Source organism: Suricata suricatta, chromosome X (assembly GCF_006229205.1).
Source record: "Suricata suricatta isolate VVHF042 chromosome X, meerkat_22Aug2017_6uvM2_HiC, whole genome shotgun sequence".
NCBI classification, from domain to species: domain Eukaryota; kingdom Metazoa; phylum Chordata; class Mammalia; order Carnivora; family Herpestidae; genus Suricata; species Suricata suricatta.
Genome location: NC_043717.1, coordinates 58,933,302 through 58,952,096, shown reverse-complemented (window position 1 = coordinate 58,952,096; position 18,795 = coordinate 58,933,302). Strand labels below are relative to the sequence as shown.

Genomic DNA, 18,795 nt, shown 5'->3' with positions numbered 1-18,795 from the left:
ACACACACACACACACACACACACACACAGACACACACACACAATGGAATATTACATGGCAATGAGAAAGAATGAAATCTGGCCATTTGTAGGAAAGTGGATGGACCTCGATGGTGTCATGCTAAGCGAAATAAGTCAGACAGAGAAGGACAGATACCATATGTTTGCACTCATAGGTGGAACAGGAGAACAGGAGAAACCTAATGGAGGAAGAGGGAAAGAGATTTGGGGAGAGAGAGGGAAGGAAAACTTGAGACACTATTGAATACTGAAAATGAACTGAGGGTTGAAGTGGGTGGGGGGAAAAGAGGTGGTGGTGATGGAGGAGGACACTTGTGGGGAAGAGCACTGGGTGTTGAATGGAAAGTAATTTGACAGTAAACTACTTAAAAAAAAGAAAAGAAATACAGAGCAATCTAAAAATACTATTTGAAACTAACAATATTTCTAATCCTTACTCTCCTACCATTTCTTTACAAATTCCAGGGCTACTCATTTGATATTATCATATCTTCGTTTTCTGCAACTCCCTGATTCTTAACAACCTTCATATAAATTAAATATTCTATTGCTTATCATCTTCATGAATCTTTGAGAACAACACGGATGATTATATTGCATGTTAATTGTCTTTAATATGAGATATGACCCATTTGATTAGCTACAAAGATCTTAGGCATATAAAAGCAGGGAAACTTGCTTAAAGTCTTTCTTGAGGACGAAAGAATTGGAGATTAGACATTATAATAGTTCTGTGCTTTGCTCCTTTTGTCAATCTGTCTCCATAACTATATTATATAGTCAGAAAGTGTTCATATGGTGATTAAGTTATATTGACAATCCATAACATAATCACTCTGACCAGTGATGTGTCTTTCTCAACAAAATAGGCAGGCAGCAGGCACAATTCCAATGACACCAGATTAGATAGTTCAGGGCTCTAATCGTCATTTCATACAGACAATTGCCAAATGATCAGATCGTTGGGAAAATGCTCAACTATTCCCAATTTCCTATAGGGAAATATGCTACTTCTTCATCACTGACAATATTCTGGGTCTTCCTATTTTCAATTCTCTATTTTCAGTTCTCTAAACTGAGGCTATTTAATTTGAACATTGGTTTATTAGCTTCTGTAACAAATTACCACAAATTTAATGGCTTAAACTAACACAAATTTAAACTAGTGATGACATCAGTCCCTTATAGATAATCCAAGATAATTTCTCATCTCAAGATCTTTAATCACATCTGCAAAGTCCCTTTTGCCATGTAACGTAATATAGTCACAGGATTAGGTTGTGGATATCTTTGGGAGGCCATTACTCTGCCTACCATTATTGGTCCCAACACTAATAATTAATTCATTGTGATTGTATGTAGGCATTCATCTACATAAATTCACCCAGTGAGTTCATCTAATGAATGTGGCCATAGTAGTCCAATGACTGTAAAAATGTCCCTCTTCAATTTGCCCTAATAGAAAATAGGGTATTTGAAACTTACTTTTCCATTTAATTATAAGACATAAGCACAGCGCTTATCTCTATCACATTTATTCCAAGTGCCATTGCCATCAGAGTCTCTCTCAGTCACAAGGACAATCTGAATACAACATTAATCTTAATATGCTTTTATTAAAATGTATTAAATTTCTCAGAAATATAAGTATATATATCTAAAAGTACATAGAATATTCACTTACACTACATATTGAGAATTAAAACTTTAAAGATAATTAGTGAAGCTCAAATTAGAAGGTGGCAGCCAGGATGATAAAAGGCCTAAAATATATGCATTATATGGAATACGTGAAAGAACTAAGAATGCTCAATCTGGAGAGAGATATTTAAAAAACTATTTTCAAAACACTATAAGGAGGCATGATGTCGGTCTTCCTTAAAAGAAGGGCTCTGATATCAAAGGTAGGATTTAGTACCAAAAATTTAAAAATCCAGACCACAAGGGAGAAGTTAGAATGAACCACATTTTGTCTTAAATCAAAATTATTTTTATTTTATTTTTTACAGTTTATTTATTTATTGAGAGAGGCAGGGGAAGGTGCACACAAGCTGAGGAGGAGCAGAGAAAGAAGGAGGAAGAGAATCCCAAACAGGCTCTACACTGTCAGCACATAATGGGGCCTGACTCAGGGCTTGATTTCATGAACCGTGAGATCATGACCTGGACCAAAATTAAGAGTCTGACACTTAGTTGACTGAACCACACAGGTGCCCCATAGAATTACATTTAATAACCAGAGTTGTTTAACAATGAAATGATCTACTTGAATAATTAGTAGAAGTTGTATTTATTTACTTAGTAGTTAATAGTAGTACTTATGAATAGTTAGTAGTTGAAGTTAACCAGAGCTGTTTAACAATGAAACAATCTGAAGAATTACTAAAAGTATTAATGAAGAAGGAAATATTTAAAAGGCTGTAAAGAAAAGGATGTTTGCATTGAGTAAAATGTTGGTCATATTGGGTTGTAGGTCCAGTTTACCTAGAAGATTCTATGAGTCTAGAATTAGACTTTGCCAATAGATAAGATTTCTTCCTCCTAAACCTTATACTAATGTCGCTTACTTTATTAAGGCAGCAACATCATTAATAAAGGTAAAGCAATTGATCAACAAGCATTTACTGAATATCTCTTTTGATATAGGAATTGAAGACATCTATGATATAGTTCTTACACTCATAGAGTTTAACGGAATGATAAAAACATACCATAAAATGGGGTGCCTGGGTGGCTCAGTGGGTTGAGCATCCAGTTCGGCTCAGGTCATTATCTTGCAGTTCGTGGGTTTGAGCCCTGCATTAAGCTCTGTGCTGAGAGCTCAGAGCCTGGAGCCTACCTTTCAGATTCTGTTTCCCTCTCTCTTTGACCCTCCCCTGCTCATGCTTTCTCTCTCTCTCTCTTTCTCTCTCTCTCTCTCTCTCTCTCTCTCTCTCTCTCTCTCTCTCTCTCTCTCAAAAATAAGTAAAACGTTAAAAAAAAGAACATACCATAAATGATAATTGACAATATGATGAACATCCCTCATTAAACACATAGACAATAAGTGCTCTTAAAGGAGTTCAGATGTAAAGAGAACTACCTTACATTAAATATCCAAGAAATACTTTATTTGTGACAATGAATAACAAATAAGACCAAAGCCTGTGGAATGGGTGGAGAACGATAACTCGGGTGGACAAAACATGAGGAGCAAAGGCACAGAAGTGAGGATTTATCTGGCACATTCAGGAAGTGGTAAGCCCGGTTGTCTGGCCCAAAGAGTGCCACTAGTACATTGCTTTCTACTAGTTACACACAAATGACTTTTAACACATGAATGAAGATATTTATTTAATTGTATGTATTCATGCTAATGTGTAATAGAAAAAATAAGTAGCATATTAAATCCATTATTCCACAGATACTATTGTTTGGGATTAATTAAGTGCTTTATTCATGCAAGCATACGTTATACATCCATTGATTCCATAAGCAGGTATTCATTACATACTTTCTGGTGACTGGGCCTTGTGCGACAGTGTGAGAACACAACAGAGATAAACAAAGCAAAGTCCCTGAGTCCAAGGAGTTCACAATTTGGTAGGGAAGATAGATATAAGCATAAAATTATAATATAATATGTAATGATATAAAAATATACACCTCGGGAGGCAAGATGGTGAAAAAATAGGGAGTTCCATATTTCCTGCCCACATCTCTCAAAGAAGGGCTGAACCAAAGGATGCTTAACCTCAAGAGTCTGGGAAGAAAATAGACAGAGTCCACTAAGAAGACAGCCTCATAAGTGTGTGATTACGAACTGGGGAAGAAAAAATAGGCTGGGATCCAGAGGCACAGAGGGGAGGGAGCCACTTCCACGGAGAGACAAAGGGAAGAGAAAGAGCGGCTGAAACTGCTCATAGAACTGTCCCTGGAGAAGAGAAAAAACCCTGCCCTGGATGGAGAGGGATCCTATCATCCCATCTTTATCCGCAGGGCATTCGGGGAGAGATATTATCTCTTACTGTGGCCCTGGGTGCCCCAGTCCCAGTCTGCACCAAGAGGAACTGCTCCCCTACTTCTACTACACATTCCCCGGATAGGAAGTGGCCCGGCCTCTGAGATTACATTTCCAGAGTTATCATTAAAGCCTGCGGACTAAGATCTGGAAATGAGGTGGGGCTTGGGACAGAGAACATTGCCCACCTTGGCTGTGCCCATGGCACAGGAAGATCAAATCCAAAAGAGTGATTTGCAATGCTTGGTTTGAGAAGAGACTGGGGTGTTGCCATTTTTCCCCCACAACCACCAAGGTAGGGCCTCAGGGAGTGGCCCTTGGGACCCACAGTAAAGGCAAGACCAGCCTACACCAAACCACGCCCATTCACCCGGGAGAGCTGCTTTTTTTTTTTTCAGGAGCCCAGGGAAAGACCAACATTGATGCATTGCTGTGATTAACTCTAGATCAATTCTTGCTATTCAGATAAGATATATTTTTCCTTATCTTGTTCTTATATCTCCCCTCTGCTGGACTGGGCACTCTGGTCATTGGTTTGCTTAAACAGTCATATTTAATCCATTCTCTTGATGCATATTCTACACTTCCATCATTACTTTCCATTTTCTCTCTCCCTCTCTCTCTCTCGAATAATTAGACTATATAGTTTCTCTCGATAACATTATTTTTGTTGCTTTCTCCTTGTCTCCTACCATATTCTCCTTTTTCTCTCTCCAAATTAAGTGTTTTAATCTCTCTGCCTGGTCAAGGTTCAATTTCTCTTTCTCTCCACCCCTCTCATTTCTCTTTTTGTATATGCTCTTCCTTCAGCACTGCCTCTACCCTGCTCTTTATTTGTAGCTGGGGTACCTGATTTTATGCTTTTAGACTACCCTTTGTCTTTTGTTGTTTTTCTTTGTGTGTGTGTGGTTTTTTTTACCTTTAGGTTTGTTTGTTTGTACGATTTGCCTGTGCATTTGCATGGTTTTGTTCCCAGTTTGTCTTTTTTCCTTTCCAGAGCTACCTCAAGAAACAAGCCAAAGTACACATGGTGGGGAGTCCCAAATATCACTATGAGTAGGGAAATAAAACAACCAAAGGCACAACAAGAGAGACCAAGGGACACGATTATAAGAACACGTCCTGAATGGACAAGCTGTGGACGGTGAATGAGCCTCCATTAATATAGCAGTACTGGGTGTCATATGAAAACCAATTTGACAATAAACTATTTAAAAAAATAAAAAATAAACATCAGAAAAATAAAAAATAAATAAATAAGAGAAAAAAGTATAGCAGTACTCGCAGGTGCAGAGTGCATTATAAGCTTTTAAAACTGACAACAGACAGAAAGCTAGCCAAAATGATGAGACAGAATGTTGGGAAATAGGACATTGGACCTTAGTTCCCAAGCACTGTCCTTGTGTATGAAACATCCTTATCGTACTTCTGCTCCCAGAAAGCTGGGAACAAGGGACTTGATGAAGTCCCAGGAAGATGTGAAGGACAGAGGCTTCCTGGTCATCAACCAAGTGTGACAAGAAGCTACAAGATATACCCACACACAGTTGCAAGCTGCTCCTGCTCGGCCCGCTCGTTGACTGTCTCTATTGTTCTAGTTAAACATTTCCTGCTGACTAAACATTTACCATGCTCTCAAGGCTTGCAAGGAGGGTATAAGATAAGATGCTGTTCCTAATAAAGTTTGCCATTAGCCCTCAGCTATTGGCCCATCTCCAGTCTCTTTTGGTGGCATCCACGGTGCCCAGTCTCCCTGGGACAGTTCCTTTCCACAGTCTTGCTGGTACTGTTCAGCAGTAACAGTGACCAGCCTCTCTGGGACCATTCGCGCTTCCACTAGGAAGCGTGGTCACATTCCCAGGGTTGGGGAACATCTCTGTTTCTATTAGCTATTGGCAGCTTTTGGAAATGTCATTGTGTCTTGCTCGTTGCCTCTCCAGGAACCTCCCAAAATGGAAGAAACCTCTTCTAAAGAAATTCAAGGAAGAAATAACAGCTAAAGAATTGCTCAAAACAGGTATAAGCAACATAACTGACCAATAATTTAGAACAATAGTCAAAAATTAATCTCTGGGCTTGAAAAGGTATGGAAGACAACAGAGAAGCTATTCCTACAAAGATTATGGACCTTAAAAATAGTTCTGATGAATTAAAAAATGCTATAAATGAGGTGCATAATAAAATGGAGGTGACCATTGCACAGATTGAAGAGGCAGAGAGGAGAATAAGTGAATTAAAAGACACAAATTAAAAAAAAGGAAGCCGAGAAAAAGAGAAAGAGAAATAAATTGATCATATGAGCATGAAAGGAGAATTTGAGAACTGAGTGATGCAGTCAAAAGGAACAATATCCATAACATAGGAATTCCAGAAGAAGAAAAAGAGAGAAAAAGGGGCTGAAGGAGTGCTTGAACAAATTATAGATGAGAACTTCCCCAATCTAGGGAAGAAAACAGATATTGAAATCCACGAGGCACAGAGAACTCCCATCAGATGTCATTGAATCGATCTTCTGCAAGACATATCATAGTGAAACTGGTAAAATATAAGGATCAAAGAGAATTCTAAAAGCATCTAGGGATAAAAGGGCATTAACAGACAAAAGATACAAAAGGAAACACATCAGGGTAGTAGTAGACCTATCTACTGAAACTTGGCAATCCAGAAAGGAATGGCAGGAAATCTTCAATGTAATGAACAGAAAGAATATGCAGACAAGAATCCTCTATCCAGCAAGCCTGTCGTTCAGAATAGAAGGAGAGATAAAAGTTTTCCCAAATAAACAAAAATTGAAAGAATTCATCACCACTAAACCAGTCCTACCAGAAATCCTAAAGGGGACTGCATGAGGGAAATGTTGCCAGGAACGAAAAGTACCAGAGATACCACTAAACACCTGAATCCTACAGAGACCACACATTCTGAACCCATATTTTTCAATAATAACCCTGAATGTAAATGGACTAAATGCTCCAATAAAAAGACATAGGGTATCAGAATGGATAACTACAAAAAAAGAAAATCCAATTATTTGTTGTCAACAAGAGACTCGTTTTAGACTTCAGGACCCCTTCAGATTGAAAGTAAGGGGATAGAGACATAACTATCATATGGCTGGAAGTCAAAAGACACCTGGAGCAGCTATACTTACACTGGACAAACTGGACTTTATAGTAAAGGCAGTAACAAGAGATGAAGAAGGGCATTATATAATAATTACAGGGTGGGTCTATCTATCAGGAAGAGCTAAAAGTTATAAATGTCTATGCACCAAATCCGAGAACACCCAAACACATAAAACAACTAATCACAAACAGAAAGAATCTTATTGATAAGAATAGGCTAAGAGCAGAGGATTTTAATACTCCACTGACAGCAATGGATAAATCAACTAGATAGAAACTAAAGAAACAATAGACCTGAACAACATATTGGACAAGGTGGATTTGACAGATATATATATAGAACTCTACATCCAGAGGCTATGGAATTCACTTTCTTCTCAACTGTACATGGCACATTCTCCAAGACAGATAACATATCGAGCCTTAAAGCAACCCTCAATAATTATAAAAGAATTGAGAAAATACCATTCATACTTTCAGATCACAATGGTATGAAACTTGAAATCAATAACAGGAAAAGTCTGAAAAACCTTCAAAACCATTGAGGTTAATGAAAACCATACTAAAGAATGAATTGGCAAATCAGACAAGTAGAGAAGAAATTTAAAAAATATATAGAAACAAATGAAAATGAAAATACAACAATCCAAATTCTTTGGAATGCAGCAAAGGCAGTCCAAAGAGGAAACTAGATTGTACTCCAAGCCTATTTCAAGAAACTAGAAAAAGTTTTCTAGAAAACTAGAAAAATTCAAAATCTAAGAGCACACATAAAGGAACTCTAAGGAGAGCAGCAAGAGCACCCCAAACCCAGCAGAAGAAGAGAAATAATAAAGATCAAAGCAGAAATAAACAACATAGAATCCAATAAAACATTGAACAGATCAATGAAGTCAATAGCTGTTTTGTTGAAAAAATAAACACAATTGATAAACCTCTAGCCACGCTTCTCAAAAAGAAAAGTGAGGTCATCCAAATGGAAAAATTATGAAGGAAAATGGATCCATTACAACCATTGCCTCAGAAATACATCCAATCGACAGGAAATACTATGAAAAATTATATGCCAACAAACTGGAAAACCTAGAAGAATGGATAAATTTTTAAACACACATGCACTACCATAATTCAAACGGGAAGAGATAGAAAATCTGAACAGACCCATAACCAATGAAGAAATTCAGTCAGTTATCAAAAAAACCTCCCAACGACTAAGAGCCCTGGGCAAATTGGCTTCCCTAGGGAATTCTGCCAGCCATTTAATGCAGAGGTAATCGACAGAATCATGTTTTTTATCTTTTCTTTTGTTAATGTGATGTATCACATTGATGGATTTGCAAATATTGAACCAGCCCTGTAACCCAGGAATGAATGCCACTTGCTCATGATGGATAGTTTGTTAAATGCTGTTTAATTCGATTTGCCAGTATCTTGTTGAATATTTTTGCATCTATATTCATTAAGAATATTGGTCAGTACTTCTCTTTTTTTGCTGGGTCTCTGTCTGGTTTGGGTATCAAGGTGATGCTGCCATCATAAAATAAGTTTGGAAGTTTTCCTTCTATTTCTATTTTTTGGAATAGATTGAGAAGAATGGGTATTAGTTCTGCTTTAAATATCTGGAAGAATTCCCCTGGGAAGTCCTCTAGACCTGGGCTCTTATTCGATGGGAGATTTTTGATAATGGATTCAATTTCTTCACTGGTTATCAGTCTATTCAAGCTTTCTATTTCTTCCCACTTAAATCTTGGTAGTGCATGTGCATTTAAGAATTTGTCCATTTCTTCTAGGTTGTCCAGTTTGTTGGAATATAATTTTTCACAGTAATCTCTAAGGTTCGCTTGTATTTCTAAGGTATTGGTTGTAATAGATCCATTTTCATTCATGATTTTGTCTATCTGGGTGCGCTCTCTTTTCTTTCTAAGGAACCTGGCTAGAGATTTATCAATTTTGCTTCTTTTTTCAAAGAACCAAGTCTTGGTTTCATTGATCTGCTCGACTGTTTTTTTTTTTGGATTCTATATTGTGTATTTCTACCCTGATATTTATTATTATTTTTCTTCTGCTGGGTTTGGGGTGCTCGTACAGCATCCTTTCTTAATATAAACTCTTGAGAAAGTCACAAGAGAAGGAACTTACCTAAACATTATAAAAGCAGTTTATGAAAAGCCCACAGCTAATAACCTAAAAGGGAAAACTGAGAACTTTCCCTTTGAGACCAGGAACACGACAGGGGTGTTCACTCTCACCACTGTTGTTTAACATAGTGCTGGAAGTCCTGGCATTCGCAATCAGACAACAAAAGGAAATAAAAAGCACCAGAATTGACAAAGAAGTTAAACTTTCCCTTTTCGCAGATGACATGCTACACTACATGGAAAACCCGACTGACTCCACCAGAAGCCTTCTAGAACTGATCCATGAATTCGGTAAAGTTGCAGAGTACAAAATCAATGTACAGAAATTGGTTGCATTCCTATATACCAGTAATGAAATAGCAGAAAGAGAAATCAAGAAATGGATCCCGTTCACGATTGCACGAAAAAGCATAAAATACCTAGGAGTAAACCAAGCCAAGAATGTAAAAGACCTATATGATGAAAACTATAGAAAACTTATGAAACAGATTGAAGAAGACAGCAAGAAATGAAAAAATATTCCATGCTCATGGATCGGAAGAATAAACATTGTGAAAATGTCATTACTACCCAAAGCAATCTACACATTCCATGCAATCCCCATCAAAATTGCACCAGCATTCTTCTCAAAGCTAGAAAAAACTATCCTCAAATTCGTAGGGAACCACAAAGGAACCCAAATACCAAAGTAATATTGAAGAAGAAAACCAAAACGGGAGGCATCACAATCCCAGACTTTAGCCTCTACCAGAAAGATGTCATCCTCAAGACAGTATGGTATTGGCACAAAAAGAGACACATAGACCAATGGAATAAAATAGAGAACCCAGAATTGGACCCACAAATGTACGGCCAATTAATTTTTGACAAAGCAGGAAGGAGTATCCCGTGGAAAAAAGACTGCCTCTTTAGCAGGTGGTGCTGGGAGAATGGGACAGCAACATGCAGAAGAATAAAACTAGACCCCTTTCTTATACCATATACAAAAATAAACTCAAAATGCCTGAAGGACATGAATGTGAGACAGAAACCATCAAAACCCTGGAGGAGAAAGTAGGAAACAACCTCCTTGACCTCAACCACAGTAATTTACTAATCGACACATCCCCAAAGGCAATGGAAATGAAAGCAAAAATGAACTATTGGGACCTCGTCAAGATAAAAACTTCTGCACTGCAAAGGAAACATTGGTTTCCATACAACACCCAGTGCTCTTCCCCACAAGTGCCCTCCTCCATCACCCCCACCTCTTTTTCCCCCTCCCCCTTCCCCTTCAACCCTCAGTTCATTTTCAGTATTCAATAGTCTCTCAAGTTTTCCTTCCCTCTCTCTCCCCAACTCTCTTTCCCTCTTCCCCTCCCCCTGGTCCTCCATTAGATTTCTCCTGTTCTCCTGTTAGACCTATGAGTGTAAACATATGGTATCTGTCCTTCTCTGCCTGACTTATTTCGCTTAGCATGACACCCTCGAGGTCCATCCACTTTCCTACAAATGGCCATATAAAATTTTAAAAAAAGCAGAGTTAATACTCATTTTTCTCAACCTATCCCAAAAAATAGAAATAGAAGGAAAACTTCCAGACCATTTTACGAAACCAGCATCACTTTGATTCATAAACCAACAGAGACTCAGCACAAAAAGCGAACTACAGACCAATATCCTTAATGAATACAGATGCAAAAATCCTCAACAAGATAAAACAAATCGAATTCCATAACATATAAAAAGACTTATCCACAATGATCAAGCGGGATTCATTCTTATGTTACAGGGTTGGTCCATTATTTGCAAATCAAACAATGTGATACAGGACTCTAACAAAAGAAATGATAAAAAACATATAATCCTGTGAATAGATACAGAAAAACATTTGACAAAATACAGCATCTTTCTCAATAAAAACCCTCAAGAAAAGCTGGATAGAAGGAACTTGCCTAAACATTATAAGAGCAGTCTATGAAAAACCCACAGCTAATATCATCCTCAATGGGGAAAAACTGAGAGCTTTCTCCCTGAGATCAGGAACACGACAGGGGTGCCCACTATCACCACTGTTGTTCAGCATAGTGCTGGAAGTCCTACCATCAGCAATCAGACAACACAAGGACGTAAATGACACCAGAATCGGCCAAGATGAAGTCAAACTTTCACTTTTCACAGATGACATGATACTCTACATGGAAAACTCGACTGACTCTACCAGAAGCCTACTAGAACTGAACCATGTATTGATCAAAATGCAGGGTACAAAATCAACGTAAAGAAATTAGTTGCATTTTTATACACCAATAATGAAGCAACAGAAAGGGAAGTCAAGAAACTTATCACAATTGCACAAAAAACCATAAAATACCTAGGAATAAACCTAATCAAAGATGTTAAAGATCTGTATGCTGAAAACCATAGAAAACTTACGAAGGAAATTGGAGAAGACACAAAGAAATGGAAAAATATTCCATGCTTATGGATTGGAAGAATATGCATTGTCATTATTTCCCAAAGCCATCTATACATTCAATGCAATCCCAGTCAAAGTTGCACCAGCATTCTTCTCAAAGCTAGAACAAATGATCCTAAAATTCGTACAGAGCCACAAAAAACCCCGAATAGCCAAAGTAATATTGAAGAAGAAAACCAAAATAGGAGGCATCACAATTCCAGAATTTAGCCTCTACTACAAAGCTACTACAAAATCATCAAGACAATATGGTATTGGCACAAACACAGACACATAGACTAATGGAATAGAATAGAGGACCCAGAATTTGACCCACAAGTGTATGGCCAATTAATCTTTGACAAAGCAGGAAAGAGTATCCAATGGGAAAAAAATAGCCTCTTTAGCAGGTGGTGCTGGGAGAACTGGACAGCAACATGCAGAAGAATGAAACTAGAACACTTTCTTACATCATACACAAAAATAAACTCAAAATGAATGAAGGACCTGAATGTGAGACAAGAAACCATCAAAACTCTAGAGGATAAAGCAGAAAACAACCTCCTCGACCTCAACTGCAGCAATTTCTTTCTGAACACATCTCCAAATGCAAGGAATCAAATACATAAATAAATAAATAAACTATTGGGATTTTATCAAGCCTAAAACCTTCTGCATGGCATAGGACACAATCAAGAAAACTAATAGGCAACCGACTGAATGGAAAAAGGTAGGTGCAAATGTCATATTGGATAGAGGCATCGATCCCAAAATCTATAAGGAAATCACCAAACTCCACACCCGAAAAACAAATAATGCAGTGAAAAAATGGGCAGAAGACATGACTAGGCACTTCTCCAAGCTTCTTTAAGTTGGGCAAAATTATTCCAAAAGCTTTGCCATTATGGCTTTGTAGTTGAAGAAGTCAGTCATCAAACATAGAGCATCAAGCTGAAGGTGCTGATATTGAGATTCTGCATTTGCCAAATGAACGTTGTCATTTTCCACTATTTGGAACATCCAAAAAGTATGTCAAAGCATTCATATGATAAACAGTTTCTGATTTTGTCCTTTTAAGTAGTTTATGAATACCTTTAAACAGCATTCAAGAAAACGTTGACAGTTAAAAATATTTTTTATGTTTTTTAAAATTTAATTTGAGAGAGACAGCGAGAGCAGGGGAAGGTCAGAGAGAGAGGGAGACACAGAATCCGAAGCAGGCTCCAGGCTCTGAGCTAGCTGTCAGCACAGAGCCCAACGCGAGGCTCGAACCCACGAACCATGAGATTGTGACCTGAGCCAAAGCTGGACGCTTGACTGACAGCCACCTAGGCGCCCCTTTTTAAAAAAAAATTTTTATGTTTTTAAACGTTGACAGTTATAACAAAGACAATAGCATACACCAAATCAATGTTCAATTTATAAATGCGGAGTCAGAACAGCAAAATACTCTGTCATCTAAAATGCAATTATTTTAGAATCATATATATGAATAGCTGTAGTTTAATTATTCCACATCTGTATTATCCAAATGAAAAAAAAATACTGTGACTAGTGTCTTATGCTTTAGCAATCACAAGCATTTGTTTTATTTAATCATTTTTATAACTTGTGTAGTGAATATTGTCATAAAGAAAAATTATGTTTATTTTATTAGATGGATAATAGTTTATGTTTTAGGAGTCATAAAGGAGATCATCTTAAAAAGTTTATTTCATAAATAAAACCCCTAAAAACTATCCTACCACAATCTTAACATTTCTATACCAGGTACTCCTAGAATGCATAGAGACCATAAATTGGAGATTATTATGGGTCCATGGAAAAGAAGTATGAAAAAAATACCTCCCAAACCAATTAAAAATCTCTAAGCAGTCATCATTCTAACAATTTTGATCAAAGGCCAATATTGATTTTTGTTAAAATCTACTGAAACTGATTTACTTAAATTGTATTATTGACACAGAGAGAAACAGAGCATGAGTAGGGGAGGGGCAGAGAGAGAGGGAGACACAGAATCCAAAGCAGGCTCCAGACTCTGAGCTGTTAGCATAGAGCCCAATGCGCGGCTTGAACCCACGAACTGTGAGATCATGACCTGAGGTAAAGTTAGATGCTTAACTGACTGAGTCACCCAGGCACCCCTGAAATTGATTTTCATAAGGTCTGTGTTTACTATTTCTTTTTGATTAAATATAAATTCATAGGGAATTACCATCTTGAGGGAAAAAAACATGGTGTATACTTCTGTGTTACAATGGGTCAAGAGATGCACAAACAGCTCTGAATAGTAAGAAATCACTAAATCACTTCCTATGAACAGACAACTTTGGAACTGCATTCCTGCTAAATCATTTCCATAAAAAGAAACAATATTAATGCCTGGATTTCCATACCTTGACCTACAAAAAACAGTTCCAAATGGGCATTTCTTCTGTATCTCCCTGGCCTTGAGTGAATGGTCATTCTGGTATTCAGCTTTAGATATACAATCCCTCCTCCACATCAGCTACTCATTTTTCTAACCTCTGTGTGTGTGTGTGTGTGTGTGTGTGTGTGTGTACACATACATACAGACTCAGGCAATTCTTCCACTTAAAGAGCATAGTTATTTCTGTACCTCTCTCCTCCTGTTCACATTTATCTTTTCATGCCTCTTAGCTAACATCCATCAGTGAGACAATATATTTCTTGGTGGTTAAACACATGTTATTGGATGAAAACAGCTTGTATTGGATTTAAGTTCTGTGGCTTCCACTTATGTAACCTTGAAAAATTGTTTAACATTTCTGAACCTGTATTTCCTTATCCTAAAAGTAGATATAATCATAAGGCCTGATTCTTAGGACTAGAAATTGTCAAGAAAAATTGAGATAGTACTTGACACATTTAAGTGTTCCCACTACTATTATTACTATGGCTTTCAAGAAATCCATTGCAAAAATCAACATACTTGCTTTCATTTCTAAATTTTTCAGAAACAAGTGTTACTCCTCTTTATTGGGGTAGAGTTGAATAAATGTTTGAAAACTTTTATCAGGCTATGAGGGAAAAAGAGTCTTGAAATGAGAACAGAATAACTAAATATTGTTTTATAATTATCATAAATCCTTTCCTGCCTGAAAAAATTTCTAATATTGGTTATTTTGTAACAACCATTAGGAAGAGTAAGAAAACAGTCAAAAATTTTCAATCCAAAACAAAAAGCTTTCATTAAAATGCTCTTCAGAGTACTACACTAATTCACGTATATGACTAGTTCATGCTGACCAATTTTTGGGTTCCTACTATAGAAATAAATAGGAAATAATAAATAGAAATAAATAATTTCTAAATTATTAGAAATACAATTTCTAAATTGTGTGTTAAAAACTATATGGTAGCAATCTTAACAGAAAATCCTTAATTTTGCCACCTGAATAGTTCCCGTTTATGTTATAAATGAGCTCTTCCTCAAGTACACTCACTTTATACCATTTTAGTATTATTTAAAAGTATCCATACTTTATAAAAAATAAGTATTAATTTTGTCAATACATATAACTTTGATAACAGGCTCAAAAGAACTATAATTATTGAAACAACAGACAAATTTAATTACTCATAAGAAAAAAATTGAAACAAAACACAAATAGCATAAAAATTTACCATTGTATACTCTTCAACAATCCAGTCTAACAATGTAAATAATAAAAGACAGCTGTTGTTTTTTAAGGCCCTTAGAAACTTAAATCTTAACAAAGAGAGGTACAATTGTTCTTACTGTAATAGAAATTCTGAAAGGAGTTTCTTTTTGAGTCTGCTTTTAGAGGAGGGGCAGAAGAACAAGAAAGCAAAGAAAAAATAGCAATAATGTACTGTGTATCACCCGAAATGAAACTAACTTCCTGATCTGCTCAATCTAATCAGAAATTTATCTAAAGTTATTAAGCTGGTCTTTAAAATTTTACAATTATTATATTGGACCTGAGACTCTGAGCAATTCAAATGTTGTTCTGAAATATCTGAATATATATGGATAATAATGAGGCAAGACACTCATAAAATAAGGTTCAAACGCAATATAAAACATTTTCTTTATGTTTTCAACCTAAACTTGGTCAAAAAACGTAAAGTTAAGTATTCAATCTGAAAACTATTTGAACACACCCACACACAGTGGGCAGAGAAGACAAAGTTCAAGGATCAAGGTTCTTGTGATTTCACATGACCTTCACTTTTATCCCAAACTTACTTAGGGGGTAAATAAACAAAACAAAAATAAACAGTAAAAACATGGAATAGCTGCTGCTCTAAAGCGCAGAAGAGGGATGTGGTTCCTACATCTTACATCCTGAACTCACACATCTATTCTTGCTACTTACTGTCAGCATTTGTCTTGAGTTGTGGAAAACAGGTATTTTCATTTATCATGGTTATACTCATCTTTCACCCCATTTTACCCTATTGCTCCCAACAGCTGCTGCTAAATTATTTTAAATTAAAAGCACATGAATCCAGGGAGGGGAATCTTATTTTAAGAAGCAGGAACTGAAGAGGTGGTTGGGTGGTCAGCGGGTCCAACTTCAGCTCAGGTCATGATCTCAGGGTCCGTAGTTTCGAGCCCCATATTGGGTTCTGTGCTGATAGCTCAGAGCCTGGAGCCTGCTTCAGGGTCTGTGTCTCCCTCTCTTTTTGCCCCTCCCCCACTCACCCTCTGTCTCTCACTTAAAATTAAATAAAATTAACATTAAAATATCAGCAACTGGATTCTACCATTCACTACATACAAAGCTAATGACTTTTGACTTCCCTCTTTAGTTCTCAATACAGTTGAGGCAGTAAAAAATATTAGAAGTAAAATCTATTGAAAAAAAGAAAACATCAAAATAAAGGCAATATGGAAGGAAGAAACAGACCCCTTGTCACATTAAACTTAAAAAAAACCACAGTTTTGCATCATTGTTCCCAACTTCCCTTCCCATTCTGCCTAGTTCTAACACTTTTTAGTCTGAATATAAACACCCTCTCCTAAACACTGGCCAAATAATTATCTGATTAAAGGGGTCTCACTTAAAAATTATACACAATGCCTAAATAGGCCTGCACTCAATTATTTTAAGTTAGCATGTTTTGCATCCTTACAGAAGTGCACTTTTACCCTTCATCTCAGTACCTAGAACACAGATGGCAAATTTCCCACTCCAGAAACTCACCAGTGTGTGATTTTACTTGTTTTCTTCCCCTAACTTTAAAGACCCTAAACCACCATCCCCCATCTACCAAAACTCAGTAGCCTTCTTTTTCCTTCAAAGAAGAAATGTTGTCCTAACATAAGGCAAACAAAGCTAAACTCCATGGAAAAATAAAGTTGATGCAACAAAGAGAAGAAAAGAGAAGAAGGGGAGAAAGGGTGGAAGATGTGTGTGTCTTCTGAAGAAACATTTGCCGGACGAACTTCTGCAATTTAACGGTTCTGGGGCAGAAGGAGACTGGTGTGTAGGAAAACAAAGGTGGTCTCCCCACCCTCCTTACCGCTGTAGAACCAGAGGAAGATGCAATATACACACGGATCACCATCCTGGGAATGATGGCCGGCCGCCTTTGTTTTGGTCCTGCAAATGGCTAGAGAGCAGCTGCAGCAAAGGCTAGAATCCAGCTAGAGGTGGAACAGAGTTTGGAAGCAAAGGGTGGGGGAAGTTACAAGGGGAACTTGCCAGAGTCCCGCCTTCTCCTTTGACTGCTTTCACTGAGCTCAGAACACTGCAGTCCCAGCCCCAAAGCCTGTAAAACACAGGCTTCTTTGCATCATTTCTATTTTTTTTAATAAGGGAATCTCGAATAGCACCGCGAGATCTGCTGAAACATTTATTTTTTAACATTCTCTCCCCGAGAAGAGGTAGAGGTGAAAGTAAAAACAAAAGGAAGGGTTGGATTAAATTATATTAGAACGAAGGACATTTTCCTACAGAAACTAAAAATTCTCCGCATAACTTCCTGCTCAGAAATATATGCAAATAAGACAGACCTTCCTTGAAAAAAGACGCCCTATATTGAATACAGACACTGGTAAGAAAGCCCATGCTTTTCAAGCCTTGTGTATTTTAAGACTCCGGTTATGTACTGATTATTCTTTTTTTTTAACCAGAGTTTAATCACTCTGTCTTTAATAAAGAACCATTGTCAATGTAGTGATTATTCTGATGTTAGCTGGTAGCAGAAATTAGGCACTGAAGAAGTAAGCAATGACACAGAAGGTTTAAGAAGTTTCAGGTTTCTCTAAGCCCAGAAACGGCAGGACAGGTTTTCCTTCTGTGTTTTACTTTTTCTAATGGTAGGGAATCCTGTCTCTGAAAATTCGTAGGAGGCCTGACTGACTGGCAAACTCAATAATGGAGGAAGAAATTGCAAACAATAAAAAATTTTGAAAATACAGTGTAAGAAAGTGAATGATTTTTTATTTTGTTTTATTTGTTTTTTAACTGACCGAAGAAAGGGAGTTTGAACCATATGTTGCAGAGATGTTGAAATGATGAACAGAGAAAATAGTTATTTATAACTCTAGGGAAATGATTAAATAATTGATAGTGTTCGAAGAGGGACCCTGTACTTCAGAGTGTAATTTCATTATCCCAGATTATGTCATATGACTAGAAATAAGAAACTTGCAAGATGAATAAGAGTGAGATGAAGGAGTCACTTATCTGTCCTACTTCTTTACTTTTCCTTTGCAGTCTTTCCTCCCTCTCCATTCTAGTGGTGTAACCACCTTTGTCTAGGTTCATTCATTGTAATACCTTCCTAACTGTTCCCTGTTCACAGGTTCTGCCTTCTTCAATCTAAGTGTTCCATACAACAACCTTGAGGGATAGATATTATTACAACAGTTTTACAGATGAAGAAACTGAGACTTGGGAAAATAAGTAATTTTCCCAATGTCATATAGCTGGTAAATTCCAGAGTCAGTACTAGACCACAAGTCCAACCAACTTCAAAGGCCACCCCCTTAACCATCACTGTTATAACATTGTCTGGAATAAGGAAAGTACTCAATAATATTTAGCTATTTCTCCTTCTGAAATGTTAATTTCATAC

At 37.1% G+C, this 18,795-nt stretch overlaps 1 protein-coding gene across 2 annotated transcripts in view; it reads right to left on the bottom strand.

The window, feature by feature from the left end:
• Window positions 1-17,461, bottom strand: part of SH3BGRL (SH3 domain binding glutamate rich protein like) — a 62,796-nt gene extending 45,335 nt beyond the window's left edge. For both annotated transcript variants that reach the window (XM_029930041.1, XM_029930039.1), the window contains exon 1: window positions 17,236-17,461. In XM_029930041.1, the coding sequence (XP_029785901.1) occupies window positions 17,236-17,280 (45 nt within the window). In that variant the 5' untranslated portion in view covers window positions 17,281-17,461. The remainder of the gene's footprint in view (window positions 1-17,235) is intronic.
• Window positions 17,462-18,795: the final 1,334 nt, after the last annotated feature.